The sequence below is a fragment of the Sesamum indicum genome, linkage group LG7 (assembly GCF_026168435.1).
Source record: "Sesamum indicum cultivar Baizhima isolate 11 linkage group LG7, ASM2616843v1, whole genome shotgun sequence".
Classification (NCBI taxonomy): Eukaryota; Viridiplantae; Streptophyta; class Magnoliopsida; order Lamiales; family Pedaliaceae; genus Sesamum; species Sesamum indicum.
The window spans coordinates 4,710,969-4,727,513 of NC_142663.1; the positions used below are offsets into that span (position 1 = coordinate 4,710,969).

Consider the following 16,545-nt stretch of genomic DNA (forward strand, 5'->3'; position numbering starts at 1 on the left):
ATTTTGCAAAAGAAGTTTTCCAAGTACAAATGATCCTTTGAGGTCGTTTGAAGTAAAATTCTGAAAAAAAAATTCAAGTAAATGACCCTTTGAGGTGGTTCGAAGTAAAAATCTGGAAAAAAAAAACAAAAATCTTTCCAAGCATAGATGACCGTTTGAGGTTCCATGCAAAGGGGTCAGTTGGGACTACGATAAGAGAATAAATTCATAAAGTAAACCAGACAACCAAGAAAGGCCAGTTCATTGCAAAATGTTATCAATGGAATCGGGAGGCCATCTTCACATTGAAAATTAGGAAAGGGGGATGGCTTCGCGATCGAGCATCGCGATTTGACCAAAAAAAAGAAAGAGACGAGAATTTCAAGTCAGAAGTACCCATTTTTCCTGTCTCCCATATTAGACTAGCAAATTCATCACTCTCCAGGCTGGCTGGATCTTCTTTCGAAAAAGCAGCCGAGTTATCATCCAATGGGGGTTGAAGCAAGGAAGTGTTGGATCCTACTGTAAAACTCTTGCATAATGTTTGGTTTTGTGTTTTGGAGTGTTCTATTTGTTAAATTGTTTTTTTAGGTATTGGGTCATTGAATACTCTTGAGTTTCGTATGATCCATCTATCTACGTTGCGACCAGTTGAGAGTCGGTGTATACATCTGACTGTTTTACTCCAGCATCCAAAGCGTTCTTAAGCCAATAATCAGGGCCTCGCATCATGCTTCATTGTTTGTGGTGGGGAAAACAAGCCTAGCTGCGACCTCGATTTCCAAACTTCCTGGTCCTTAGAGCAAGATTTTCGCTCAGCACTTGAGGTCGAGGATCCATGGCTACATGCAGCATCCATCCTTCCTCTCTAAGTTGTTCTCCTTCCTGTTCACCTACCAACTCAACTATAGAGTCAGCAAAGACTTGGGCTTTCACAACCATTTTTTATTGGTACTCTATATAAAATTCACCTAACTCTGCCACCCATTTTACTAATCGTCTTGAGGCATTAGGTCGAAATGTAATCTGTCTGAGCGAGTGATTAGTCAATATTACCATGTTGTGTGACTCGAAGTAAGGTCTTAACTTCCTTGGTGTTGTTACTAGTGCCAGGGCCAAATTCTTTATCTGGATGTATTTCTTTTCAGCTTCTGCAGCATCCTGCTAGTATAATATATTAGGTAGCTTTCCCTACTTCTACTCTTACCAAGACCGAGCTCACTACATCATCAAAAACCGCTAAGTATAAATATAAAGTTTCCCACACGTTGGGTTTGCTAGTAGTGGCTGGGTAATCCGGTATTGCTTCAAGTTTTTAAGGGCTTGTTTGCACCCTACTTCCACTGAAAATCCTTTACCTTCCTTAGCGTTTTGAAGCGAGGCAGATTTCTATCTGTCGACCTGGCTATGAAGTGAGCTAAGGATGCAATCCTCCCTGTTAACTTTCATACATCTTTGATTGTTTTTGGCGAGCTTATTTGAAATAGCCTCTATCTTCTCCAAATTGGCCTCAATTTCCTTTTCACTTACCATGTATCCTAGGAATTTTTCATATCTAACTTCGAAAGTGCACTTGGCTGGGTTTAGCTTCATGCCGTATCTCCTCATGACCGCAAAGGCTACTTGTAGGTGAGACAGGTGCTCCTCCTCTTTTTTGCTCTTTATCAGCTTATCATCTACATATACTTCCATGGATGTTTCAATGGGATCTTTAACATCCTATTGACAAGTTTTTGATATGTGGCACCTACATTCTTTAAACCAAACGACAATACATTATAATAATACATGTCATTTTTAGTAAAGAAGGAAGTTTTATCTCTATCTTCTTCGGCTATAAAAATTTGGTCATATCCCTAGTATGCATTCGTCATGCTGAATAAGGCACAACATGCAATGAAGTCCACTAACAAGTCAATCCGAGGTAGTGGGTAGGGATCCTTTGAGCATACTTTGTTCAAGTCCGTAAAATCCGTACACATCCGCCACTTTGTTGCTGTCTTTGGTACCACTACGACGTTGAGTAACCATTCCAAACCTCAGCTAAATAACCTACTTCTAACAACTTGTTTACTTCCTTCTCAATTATTCTATTGCGCTCTACCCAAACGATCTCTTTTCTGCTTCAGAGGCTTGGCTTGAGGATCCACGTTCAACATATGCACAATAACTTTTGGATCTATTCCTCTAAAATCTGAAGGACTCCATGCAAACATATTTGTATTTTTTTCTTATAAAATCGATCGTGAGGGTTCTACGAGCTCATACACAATCCAGTCCTTGTTGTTTTGTTTGGCTCCCCTGAGAACAACTCTATCCCCTTATGCTCTTCCACTGGCTCTATGCATCTCATTCTTTTATTTTCTTCCATCGTGCTACTCCGAATTATTTTCGATTGATAAGGCACTTCTCTATCTTTCTCAGATCTGTTTCGTCTATCTCTTCCTCTATCCCGATCTCAATCTCGACCCTAGTATTTGACCATTCTCCATCTTTTATTGAATTCATTTCATCTTCGTCTATGTATTTTTGGGCTAACTGCATCAATTGTTCTACATCCTATGGGGGTTCCTAGCTAACGCTGAAGCGAAAGATCACTTTTTTAGACCATTTACTAATATACTTACCATCATGTCTATTCTCACGTCCTGCACTTTCAGAGTTTTATTATTGAATTGACCTATAAAACTTTATGGATTCATCATCTGTCTGTCGAATAGTGAATAGGTAGGTAGCTTATCTTTTTTCTTTCCTTTTGCTACCAAAGTGGAAAGTGAATTTTTGGATCAACTGGCTATAAGATTCTATGGTTTCATTTGGTATACTAGTAAACCATTCATGTGCTTTTCCTATCAAAGTAATCACAAATAATTTTTCATTTATAGAGTCAGTTTGCCCATATAAATTCATTTCAAGTTCGATGGCTAATACATACTCTTGGGGGTCCTTGGTTCCATCATACTTAGGTAGATCTGGCAACCTGAGACTTGGGTCCACTAACTCAATGAGTATTTTGTTTGGAAATGGCGAGTTCTTATTCTATGCTACCAATTCTCCATGCCTTTTCAATTCACCTATATGTTGGCCCGGCCTTTCTATCTGCTTTCCAACGTCCTCCAACTCTGCTCGTGAAACTGTTGGATCCCTTCGTCTTTCTCTTTTGCTAGATCCAGACTCTGATATTTTCTTTTCATGACCTTTCTCAGGTACCTGCCCTTTGTCGCATTCTGCTCAACTTGTAACCTCCTTTGGGTTGTTCCTGATCTCTTTTCCTTTGATCCTGAACAACTGTCTCCTTACAGGTTCTCAAACAACTAGCATTGACCATTCTTCTTTCATACTCTACAATGGCATTTCTGCTAACCGCTTCAATCATCCGCTGCAATTCCTCATGGGTTAAATGTACTATTTTTTCTTCCTGTCTTCTGGGGTTCTGTTCCCCTTGCTCCAATTGTGTTGGTTCTTCCATAGGAGTGTGATCTCCTATGGAGGTTCCTTCCACCTCGAATTGAAATGATTCTTTTTTTAATTTCCTACAGATGACGCCAACTGATTAGGGGTTGCAGGTCGTAAACTACCTCGCGTCTTCTGAATAAGTGTTGGGATGTGAGAAAATAGCAAATTATTAGGCCTATTGAGAGGCCCCTAGTTAAGACCCTTCGACGCTTAAGTTAGTGATGGGTCGAGATAGAAGAAAACGATCTCAAAGTATTTAGTGAGATTTTTAGTATCATAAATGTCTTACCATAAATGAATTGTATATGGGACATTTATAGTGTCGGAATGGGACCACCAGCCTGTCTGAAAGGGTCTACTTACCTCGTGCCACGTGTCATGATCCTAAACTGTAAGATATCAGATGAATTGACGACCCTAAGCAATGGGTCCTTAGAACCGAGTCGTAGGTCCAGATCCGGCGCGAATCTTTACCCTGACCTTCTAATAAATACCTACTTTAAGGACATTTGTGTCATTTCTTCTATAATTTCCTTAGTCCCGATCATATTTGATGTATTACACACTGAGTGGAGTAATTGCAGGATATAAGAATTTACAGCCAAGCTTATTTTTTTGGGGTGAAGACAACATCAACAATTCAAACTACTGACACACTATTTATATCAATACACCTTGTTGAATATTATTAATTGTGCTTGAAGGTACGCAGTGGGTCGGGTCGGCTCAAAATCAGTATAGACTAGTTCGAAAAAATTCGGTTTAGAACTAACCCACTACTGTATAGGATCAGTTCTAAGCCTTTAAATGGGCCCTGATCGAGTCCATTTATGAACTCAATTCCAGCTCACGAACCAGCCCGATTGAGGCTTGAACGATGTCTGAATGTGCCTTTTTTGTAATTTTTGAAATAGAAGTTTTCTTTTGAATAATTACTTAGATTTATGATTATATTATGAAAAAAAATAAATTGAACTTAAATAATAGTTAAGAGTACATAATGAACTTAAATAATAACTTGACGAAAACGCTTACAATAATAAATTTAGATGATAATAAATTCAAAAAGTATTTAAATTAAATTTTGAAAAAAATAAACAAAGAGTAGTAAAGAATTAAAGTACTAAATATTTAGAAGTAGAACAAAAGATAATAATTTTTAGAGTTTTAAAAATATAAAAAAAAACTATTGAAATAGTTAATTTTTTTTATATATCATGCATTATTTTTATAAAAGAAAAGGTTCAATAAGTTCAGTCCAGCCCAGCTCAAACGATAAAATAAAATTATTTAAAAAAAAAAAGAGTGAGCAGGAAAAGAGATTTCAAACTTAAGAAGAGAGAAAAATAACAAATTGTGAGAATAAAGGGAAAAAAATAAAATAAATAAAAAGCAAATGACAGATAAAAAAAAATGCTCTTTAATTATATAAAACTACAGATAGTAATTGTAAATTTGACTGAACTTGAAGCAATAGATCTTATTTTACCTTCACACTATTTCAATATTTGCAAAACGGAAATTTGAGGAAAAAATATTGTTATATTTGGACTCATTTTCAAGAAATTGTTTTCTGAAATCATTGTGAAAAATCTTTCTTGGATGTGTTATTTCGAATTCTCAATTTTACCCCTAATAAAGACCAATAATCACGCGTAGGTGTCTGGCATTTTGGTCAATCTTCGCAAAATATGTGAAGCGCACACGTGTCAATTTCTTATCTCGTTGAGATAAGATGCCATTCTTCTCCTCAATCACTAGATAGTTACTCTAATCTCCACCGTTTGTCAGTTAAGCTTCCCGAATCCTAGCCGTTAATCCCTATCCAAAATCCCTCTTCTCCTATCAATGCTTCTCAAAATTCTTTCCCCCAACCAGAAGCAGCTGCCACCGTCGTTCGCAATGGCCGCCACAGCCGCCGCCGCCGCCGCCCTGCAGCAAACCCCAGTCACTTTCTCGCCGCTGTTATCCCAACTCCATTCCAAACCAATTACCAGACTATCCCTCTCGTCAAACCTTAAAATCCCTAAACTCACTATCAAGCCCCTTCTCCGCCGCCGCGGCCGCGGAGGCGGAGCCTCCGGCGCCAGAATGGCAGACACCGCAGCTGGAAGTTACGCCAATGCCCTCGCCGAGGTCGCGAAGTCTAACAACACGCTCGATGAAACCTCCGGCGACGTCGAGAAGGTCGAGAAAATATTCTCCGATGAGCAAGTGCTGAACTTCTTCACCAATCCCACGGTTGGCGAGGAAGAGAAGCGGAAAATATTGGACGAGATCGCGAAATCGTCAGGCCTGCAGCCTCACGTTGCGAACTTCCTCAACATTCTGGTGGACATGAAGAGGATCGATCTGATAAAGGAAATCGTGAAGGAGTTCGAAGTGGTGTACAACAAATTGACAGACACACAGGTGGCGATCGTCACATCGGTGGTACAATTGGAGTCGCAGCATCTGGCGCAGATCGCGAAGGAGGTCCAGAGACTGACCTCGGCGAGGAACATCAGAATCAAGACGGTGATTGACCCGTCTCTGGTAGCCGGGTTCACGATCCGGTATGGAAATTCCGGGTCGAAACTGATTGACATGAGCGTAAAGAAGCAGCTTGAGGAGATTGCTGCAGAGCTTGATCTTGGGGACATTCAATTAACTGTATGATTATTATTTTTGTTCCTAATTTTTGGGATAAGAACTCTCCCTCTCTCTCATGCTTGTTTCTGGGAAGGGTATAATATGTATGGATCTATGATTTTTTTGGTGGAGAATATATGTGTAGAGTTTAATTCTATCTAAATAAAGTAGGAACCTAATTAGAGTTTAATTTCTTGAAATCAATTAGCAGTATGCGCTATGGTTCAATATCATGAATTTTCAATTTGATTGATATATAATGTAGATGAGTTGAAAATAATATTGTGTTAATGCAATTTAATTTTTATGATATCTGAAATCAACATATACTTAATGTGAAAAAAAAAAAAATAGCAAATTATTTTGTGTTTCAAAAAATAAAGTAAATTATTCCTGTCAATTTTTGAATAGGGGATAATTTGCTTCGTTTTTCAAAATAAAGAATAATTTGATATTTTATTTTTTACAATGACATTTTGCTCATTTCTAATATAATTGAAGGTAAATTGTATTTTTTCCAAATAATATTTGATTAGTAAGATTGTTATATTGTTACTTTATGTAAGAATTTTTCTTTTTCTTCTTTTTTTTAAGTAAAGTTCCATTTAAAATTAAAATTTTATTTAGAATCTCTTGAAAGTGAAAAAAAAGAACAATGAATTTAAGATACAGATTTACTTATATTTTATAAATGTAAATTTAACTTTCAAAAACACCTCAAACATAGATAGAAATGATTTTTATTTGAGTAAATTATATTGATATTTTTTGAGATTATGTCCAATATAAAAAAGAGAATGTGTTTGGATATAATTTGTTATATAGGTATTTTGTACATATTGCATTCTGAATATATAGTATTATATTATTATTTTGGATAAATTACAACGACCTCTCTCGATGTTAAGCATAATTACGAATATCATCTCGTTGTTTGAAAAATTATCAATATCTCACTGATTTTAACGGCCGTTTAATAATTAGCCCATTCGTTAGTCTCCGTTAGGTTTTTATTTATTTTCTTGTGGTGAACAAAGCCCTCGTCGACTAAAGATTATAATTCGATTTCTTTTTAATTTTGTTATTGATTAAGTGAATAGTTTCTTTTGTAATTTTTAAAATTTTTTCATTAACTCTATTTGATTTTTTTACAATTTTTTTTGAAGAAAGAAAAAAATACAGTAAGAGTATAATTGATAATTTCATACTCCAATTCAAGAATTATATAATTTTATCAAACATCAGGGGGCATTTATAATTTTTACATAACGAGAAGTATTCATAATTACGTCAAATATTATCCTATTATTTTTGTTAAATAAATCAATGTGACATGACAACATTTTTTTACTAGGCAACCATGATGTCTAAAAGTGTGGTTTAAGTAGATTATCCTGCAAATTTTCAATGAAATTAGCTAAACAAATTGAGAAAGTATAATGTAAAACACGAATTTACATCAAACACAACAATCTAAAGTAAAAACTAATTGTTTATTTGTGGTTGGACTCTTTTTATTTTTCTATTTCCTTTTTAATAACTATTTGTGATTGGAGTTATTTTTATTTCCTTGTAAAACTAATTCAATATTATTCCCAAACTCTCTTATTATAGATTGAGATATATCTTTTATCATACGTTTCTGATTTGAGTTGTTGATGGAGTAGAATGCTATTGCCAAATCTCAGGGAAATTGGTGGATAGAATTGCCTCTCTCTCATTGCCACACCCTGCTCTTCTGGCTTCTACTTTGGACAATAAATATAAGGGAGGGGTCAATATGGGTTACGATCCATGGGTTCAATTTGATCTATTTAGTTTTGAGTTGAATTGAATTTGTTATAATTTAGAATGGGTTTTTATGGATGAAATTTAAAAAAAATTATATTTTATATGAATTGGATATGAGTTGTTAATGTGTGTGTTACGGATTTTTGATAGACTTAATATGGGTTGATTATGGGTTCAATCTAGAGGGATTAATGTGGGTTAAGATCCATGGGTTCAATTCAATTCAATGTTTTAGCAGGTTTGGTTTGTTTTGATTTAGAATGGATTGTTATGGGTGGGATTTAAAATAAAATTATATTTTATATGAATTAGATATGAATTTTTAATGGTTAATGGGCCTAATATGGATTAATTATGATTTAACTCATAAAATAGAAGTAAAGGTAATTCTAGAAAAAAGAGACTATGCACTTTTTTGTAAATGGCAATTTGAATTTTGATCCCATGACGATTCATATGACAATTGAGAGAAAGGGAAAATGAAAAAATTAGTCCTGTAAGTTTGGTTAACGGCACATTTTAGTCCTTCAACTTTTGGGCTAACAGATTTAGTTCTATAATTTCAAAAAAGAGATAAATTTAGTCCTGTAACTTTATAAAAGCGACATTTTTAGTCCTGCGATCAAATTTAAGTCAATTTTACCCTTGTTTAACTTTAAAATGAGTTTTTCTAGTCCAATTTCAATCCTATTTGAATTTTACTCCCATGCTCACAAAAAAAGGTACGAGTCTAAGTTTATTGAAAAAATATTTAATTATATTATATTTAGATATTTTATCCACTAACGGAGGAGATTTTTGAGAGAATTGGAACCAAATGAAAGTTCGAGTTGCAATGGGAACATGGAGTATTTCCAAATTTTGGAAATACAAAGAAGGGAATTTATTATGAAAATTCTTGAGAAATGTTGCAACAGTCCTAAAAGGATTGACTTGGATCTTCTCAGGAAAGAAAAAATAGAGGAACTGATTGGAAAGAACTTGAGCTGGACACCTTGAAGATTTCACAAGATCTAAGAGAAAGTCAAAAGACAGTCCAAAACTGTGGACATAAGTTAATTCATATACCTGTGAAAATAGAAAAACTTGAGCCAAAAGGTGGATGAGATCCTTAAGATCTTCCAAGATCTACACAAGAGTCATGCAGATATAAAGATAAAAGTTGCATATATAAAGAGAAACCAAAGGGAAAACCCTGAAACATTCAAATCCTGACAAGAACGTATCAGGGACGCCCTTGGAACAGTGCCTCTTCTACACCAGAAGGGGAAGGCTACAGAGATTCCAAAACTAAAGACCTGAGAGGATCTGATCACTGCATCCATCATATTTATAAAATAATGGAAGTAACAAGGGTAAATATACCAGATCTACAAAATTGGCTGAACCCTTTCCCAACTTGGGACTGTGGACTTAGTCAACATTCAAATCCATAAATTAATCACTCCAGCCCTACCACCGTGGGAGGGAAGTACAGGTTCCAATGATCCTCCAGGATCATCCAATGATAGAAAGTACAGATTTCCAACCAACAAGACACCGACACTCGTGGGAACCTGACTTACAGAGAATTTAGGGAGAAATCCAAGGAAGGTGCCAGAAAATACATCTTGGGCAAGGACTATGCTCCAGCCCTTGCATCCATACGGGTCATGAATGTTATCAATTTTTAGAATATCGAGAAGTTGATAGATGAATAGGTTGCAACCCTAAAGATAACGACAACTACCTTAAAACTTGACAAAGAAAACTTCATAAAACTAGTGGAGTTAAGCTTGGGGGGTTCGGTGAAGATCGGATGGGATAACACCCCAGAAGTGACCAAAGCCAGCATTCTTGTTGGAGATTCACAGACCAATAGCAGATCGCTAGGAAGGCTTATCAAGATACACTTCATCGGAGACGGATACTTTGAGGGAAGTAAAGCACAAAAGGCTAGAAAATATGCACAAGCTCTCTTTGGCCTTCAATTAAGGAGTATTTGGGTATTAGATGAATATATCTATTGGTTTCGCAAGTTTTTCTTTTAGAGTGGAGTAGCAACAAAAGTAGCAGCTCCAATATTCTTTGGGAAGATCTACAGTCCATGGAGGAAAATATTGATCCAGTCATACAAAGTACCCAAAGGACAGCTGGATTCCGTTGTAAGGAGGATGTCTTTTCTTAAAGACAAGCTGAAAGATTGATGTTATCAAGTATCCATCCAGGAAAACATGAAGAAATTGAGAAGTAAGATCAAACGAATCCCTCTCTGTTGCGATAATAATGATTTTCCTACAGTTATAGGGGAATCTAACGAGTCAAGGAAGAGGAGAAATCATAATAGTGACCCCTACCCTAGGAGTTCTAGAAAAACTTCTTTTAGGCCAAGATCATGATGGTCTAAATCAAAAGCCAGATCATACAAATATGGACAGAGACAGGACCAATAAGGGCTTCATTCCGAGGATCTAGACGAACAGATGTAAGATCCATAGGAAGAACACCTACAAGGAGAACTTTTACACGGGCATATACCTAACCTAATGAAAATTCCAAAGACTGCAACTGCTGGACTTGCGAAGCATAAGGTCATATATCTTCAAATTGCCCGCAGAAACGTGGTGAATTATGAAAATTTGAAGCCACGAAGAACATCCTAGATGCAGTCTACTATGGCGATTTGGTACCCATTTACCAATTCCAAGACCTTCCTTTAGACGAAAGCGTCCATGAGGAGGAAATAGAGACTGATTCGGATGGATCTTCAACCGAGTCAGAATAATTACAATAAGGGAGATATGCTCCAAACCTTGAAAAGCCTGTCAGATTTCTTTTCAAGGATGATGGTGTCAAACAAAATCATGGAAAGAATCATGTGTCAAGACTCCAACCTCAGCCCATATGATGGATTTAGAATTAGAGGGATTGGGAGAGTCCTCAACCAGATAGGACGAACCAAAGGAAACATCACATAATGTACAAAGTAAATTCAGGTGATTGCTATTCCCATGGAGCTTAGGGTAATGTGATGAAAGTGCAACTTATCCATAAAGAAGAAATTCTTGAAAAATTAAGTAAGATTAGAGAAGAGGAAATTGTTACGATGAAACGGATCCATATAGGAACTATTAAGGTAGCAACTTTTAATGAAGGAATTATTGAGGTAGTAATTAAAGCAACTTTTAATGAAGAAATTGATTTAAAAATACATTTATCTATAATGATGGAAGAATCAATAACTTAAAAGATGGTTGTCTTGGGACAATGATAGGTAATTTATATGTAGGAAAATTAATGTTTGATATCTATCCTAGGATTACATACAACCTAGCAAACCAAGATTTCAATAGAGTCTTGACCTTTGATCAACATTTTAAAAGAAAAGATCTTATGAAAGAAGGTAATAGACTATATTTCATAACTTATAGAATAGCTTATGCCCTTTTCAATACACATTATTTTGAGTATATTGAGATTCCTAAAATTTTCAAGAAATTTGCCAAGATGATGACACCAAACCCGATTAGGATACCTAGAGTAGGTGGTGTCGAAATCATAATCAAGGATCACACAGTTTCAGATCGATCACTTAGCTCTATAATTGAGTTTAGTAGTAGGAATGTCTTTTTTTGAAGATAGGATTACAAAGGCTACAAAGGAAAAGAAAAGTAGTTGATAAGAACATTTATTCATCAAGAAATTAGGGTAGATAATGTAAACTTAGATGCTCTGAAGGAGGAAAAGAAACACAAGTTATATTTGACATCACTAAGAAAGAAAATCATTTTCCTTGTGATGACTTATATCATTTGTAGCAACCTGTTATTGATAAATATGAAGGCATGCTAGAAATAGCAGGATATGAGATCATGATTGTAGAGGTTGCAGGAACAAAGAATGGGAGTATGACTTTGGGGTTAAATTTTCTTGAAGATCATAAACCATTGGGAAGAAAAGGTAACGGGATGGAATTCAATCTGGATGGTGTTATCATAAGATTGCATGACCAGTCCCTTTTCTATATACATATTTGTTGGTATGTTATATGATCAATATAAGATATAGTACCTTTGCAGCTTATATTGACTTAGGATCATAAATTTCTACAACAAAGCCTGGAGTTTTTCCTAGAAAAGCTATGAAAACTTACCCATTATTGCAGACAGGGTTTTTTCACAATACTCAATAAGGGTATATGAGAAGCAAAATCATGATTGAAGAAGCATTTGGAGCATCTTGGTACAAGGTGAAAACACCTCCTATTTACTTTTATGATACAAGTGCTGTGCAGGATAACAACAGAAAACTGTTGATTTTTACTACTAACTGTGGTAGTGAGATACAGGTTTTGCAAAGAGAAAAGACATTCAACAGGATAATGTCTATAAATTTTTGCAGCCAACATGGTGATGATGTCAAATTAACTCATTAAAAAATGTAGGATTAGAGAAAATTTGGTAAAAATCTTTTTGTCTTTTACGCAACAAGGACTCATTGATAGCAATAGTTTCTACGAGGAATCTAAAGAAGAGATTAAAAACCTCAAGGAAGCATTGCAGGAGATAAAGTCACTAGACATACGTGCGGAGAGCAGACTTTCCCTCGAAAATGTCAAAAGACTCATCTGGAAAAACTTTAGTGAAAAACCCTCTAGCATGGTGAGATAGGAATAAACTCGAAGCTACTATGAAGGTTAAAGAAGGGTGCAAGTACGAGTATGTTCGACAAAAATCTATCCAAATGAATATGGAGGATAAGAAGGATATGCAAGAAATTATCAATGAGCATATCAATCTTCGACTCATCAGGCCTGGAGTCTCTGCCTATAGTAGCCCTGGTTTCTTGATAAGAAATCATGGGAATACTATATTAACTTGAATTTATTAAATAAAAAAAAACCAAAAATTGACCTATAGTTGTGTCAGAAAAATTAGAAAATTTCCAAAAATTACAAAAAAAATGCAATCAACAAAAATAACGTAGACAACGTCACAAAGTACACACACTTGAAACATATATACCAAACCCAAAAAAGAAAGAAAAAAACCAAAGGAAAAACCATAAAATCTAACATTGCTTCTGTTAAAAAGGAAAAAATTCCAACATTTGAGTGTTAAAACGTGAGTACAACAATACTATGAATAAAAATGCGCAAAAAAAAAAAAAAAAGGAAATTGTTGATAGTTATGAGAAAGTATGCATAGCTTTTCTTCTTCACTCAAACAGTTGAGGCGATGAACAAGACTTCTCACTCCAGCAGAATAGCGACTATCTCATACAAAAGATGGCATGTGGAAGCTTTGAAGTGAATATGATAAAAGGCAACGAGAGGAGAAAGGTTTTTGTGTTAATAGGATTTGTTCTTGGAAATGTTATGGAGATGAAAAGACGTGGGAGAAAAGAGAAAGAAACGGGCAAAAGACTGAGGGGCGAAATGGACTTTACACAAAGTCATATTTTTCTAATTTTTTTCAGCCATAAAGAAAAGAAAAAAATAAGGGTAAACGTGACATTTTTGTACCAACCGTCTAAGGATTACATGATTTTAGCAAACTACAGGAGGGTATTTACAAATTTTGAAATAACAACATGGTATTGGTAATTAAGTCAAACCTTAGGAAAGGTAGATGTAATCTACTCTTATATTTATACTATATTGAATAAAATTGTCCTCTAACATAGATAACAGGAGCAAACAAATTGGCTTGTCAGTCACCTATTCTAACAAACATGTAACCACTTAACCTATTTTTAGCTACTTTCTTGCTGATGTGGTAGATTTTTGCTAGCTTGGGACACTGATGATGTGGCATCCATCTGGACCGACCATATTATGAGAAACTAAGTATCCCTAGAAATCCGAAGATATCTTAATCAACCTCAACAGCTTCCCCCTTTCTCCCATCCTGCTCCTAGAAATATAGATTTAGATAAGTCAACAGAGGTAACTCATTTTTTTCAAGTACCATTTTCACTTCAACTCTCAAACACGAAATTCTCTTCAATATTCACTCTTTCCAGTTTATCCACACAAGTTCTACATATTTCATCATCAAAATCACTTATTTTGAGTAGCTTACTAGTGTTCCTATTTTATGTTCTCCACAACATTTTGCTGACTTAAGCATCGCAATATTAACCCAAATTAGTCATTCTATATTTTTAGCATACTCGGACGATGGTTCGAAAACGTGTAGTGCTACTAGACTCCATTACCATCATATATGAAATTTATACTTCATTATCAATTGGGTGAATTGCAACAACTCTCAATGTAAAAACACTAACACGCAACAAAAACTCCTAATAACAAAAAAAAAACAATGCGGCTCCTGATGTTGGAAGCAATCGGCTTCTCTTTAAAGTTTCAAGGGTTGCTTTTTTACATTTTTTTTTTGGTGGGGACTTTTTGCTTATTAGTATTTTAACAAAAATATAAAACATAGTTAATTCATATAATACAAAGTACGCAATACCCTTATGCATCACGATCATTGGCACTACACACCTAGCCAACGACGAAGTTGAGGTCCAATTCTTATGATGTTATTTGGGCTCAGATCCTATATATACCTATTTTCATATTTTTGTGTACTTTAAACAGATATTTTGTTAAATTACAATAATCTCTTCTAAGATTTAGCATAATTAGAAATACTTATTGTTTGAAAAATTATAAATACCCCTCTAATGTTTGATAAGTTATGTAATTTTTGGATGAAGGTCATATGAAATTGCCAACTTTGACCTTACTGTAATTTTTAGTTTTTAAAAAATAAAAGAATTATAAAAAATCAGACGGAGTGGATGAAAAAATTATAAAAAATATAAAACTATTATCCGCTTAATCCATAAAAAATAAAAAATAAATAAAATAAAATAATTTTTAATTTTTAATCTCAAGGGTATTTTTATCAATTCATACAAAAATATATGGAAACCTAATGGATTGAGTTAAATGTTAGACGGTCGTTACACTCAGGGGGTATTGTGTTGAGAAACTGAATTGCAGACATGAATTGAAAACGATGGAATGAATTCAAAATGGGAATCAAGTATATGAACAATACTTCTGTATTTCTTGGAAGTTCTCAGAGTACATTGCATTCCTTCAGGAAGAGAAAGGCAGTGTATATATACACTGTTGGACCCAACTAACTTAACAACTACTAAGTTGCTGAAAAAGTAAACGAATAGTAAAAAACGCAATTAACAAAAACACGACTATTGCAGATAAGGGAACACTTCTAGCAGCAGCTACTGTAACTCCTTCGTTCTGAACAATTGAATCTGCAACTCCAGACCTGTTGCTCTGTTTCCATTTAATGCTGAATTTCATCACCCCCCTCGCAAGCTGAACTTGAATTAAGGTTTACCAAGGACAGTTTGGACCTGAGATGAAGGAACGAGTTGCTAGGCAAAGGTTTTGTGAATGCATCTGCTACCTGCTGTTTTAAGACCACATAAGTTAGCAGTATAACTCCTTCCTTAAACTTGTTTCTCACCACGTGACAATCTATCTCGAGGTATTTTGTTCTTTCGTGGAACACTGGGTTCACTGTTATGTGTAACGCGGCCTTGTTGTCACAGAAAAATGGTTCACTTGAATGTCCAAGCTTTTCAAGAGGTAAATCAACCATGTCACCTCACATGTAGTGGTTGCCATACTACGGTACTCAGTTTCAGCTGAGGACCTTGCCACCATAGTTTGCTTTTTAGTTTTTCAGGATATAGGAGTCTGCCCAATGAAGATACAGAACCCACTTAGTGATTTTCTTGTTAGATGACATGCAGCCCAATCTGCATCATAAAAGACACGAAGTGAGAAATCGGCATTAGAGGGGAAAAACAAACCTGTGGAGGCAGTACCTTTCAAATATCTAACAACATGTGTTGTAGCATCCCAGTGTTTTTCACAAGGATGCTGAAGATGCTGGCTCAGTTGCAGCACAACATAGCAAAAATCTGGCCTTGTGAAGCTCAGGTATAATAGCCTCCCAATGAGCCTTCTATACTTGGAAGGTTCAGTAAGGTCAGCCCCTGTTTCAGTTGATAACTTTAACCCTGCAGGCAATGGAGTAGTGGTATGTTTTCCTTTGCTCAATCCTATATCTTTGATGATATCTTGAGCGTATTTGTGTTGTGTAACAACTAACCCTTCAGCTGAATGAGCAAGTTCAAGTCCTAGGAAATATTTGGCAGTTCCTAAGTGCTTCACAGTGAACAGTTCATTGAGATAATCCTTAACATTCATGATTTGTTCCTCAGAGGCTGAAGTGATGAGTATGTCATCTACATACACAAGTAAAACAGTTAAATTTATACCTAAACCCCTTATAAATAGACAGTGATCATGATCACATTGCTCAAAGCCAAAATTCTTCATTTTGTTAGTGAACTCCTCATTCCACTTTTTGGAGGCTTGCTTCAAACCATACAAATATTTTCCAATTTGCAAACCTTTCCTGATGGTACTGTGTAACCTTGTGGAGTGCCATGTAGGAAGGCATTATTCACATCAAGGTGGTGTAAAGGCCACCCTCTTCCCACAGCCACAATAAGGAGAAGTCTTATAGTGACTGCTTTTGCAATAGGTGCAAAACAGTCATTGTAGTCTTCTCCCAATTTGGCTGTATCCTTTTACCACTAATCTGGCTTTATACCTTTCAATTGTGCCATTAGGATTGAGCTTTAGTTTGTAGAGCC

General features: G+C 35.5%; 1 protein-coding gene across 1 annotated transcript; it reads left to right on the forward strand.

Moving 5' to 3' along the window:
- The first annotated feature begins 5,248 nt into the window (after positions 1-5,248).
- Positions 5,249-6,221, forward strand: LOC105165945 (ATP synthase delta chain, chloroplastic). The gene has a single exon (XM_011085101.3). It carries the CDS (start codon positions 5,284-5,286, stop codon positions 6,091-6,093), a length of 810 nt encoding a protein of 269 aa, XP_011083403.1. The 5' UTR covers positions 5,249-5,283; the 3' UTR covers positions 6,094-6,221.
- Positions 6,222-16,545: the final 10,324 nt, after the last annotated feature.

Excerpts from the sequence above, each read along its gene's own strand:
- LOC105165945 (XM_011085101.3), top strand. The coding sequence starts at position 5,284 with ATGCTTCTCAAAATTCTTTCCCCCAACCAGAAGCAGCTGCCACCGTCG.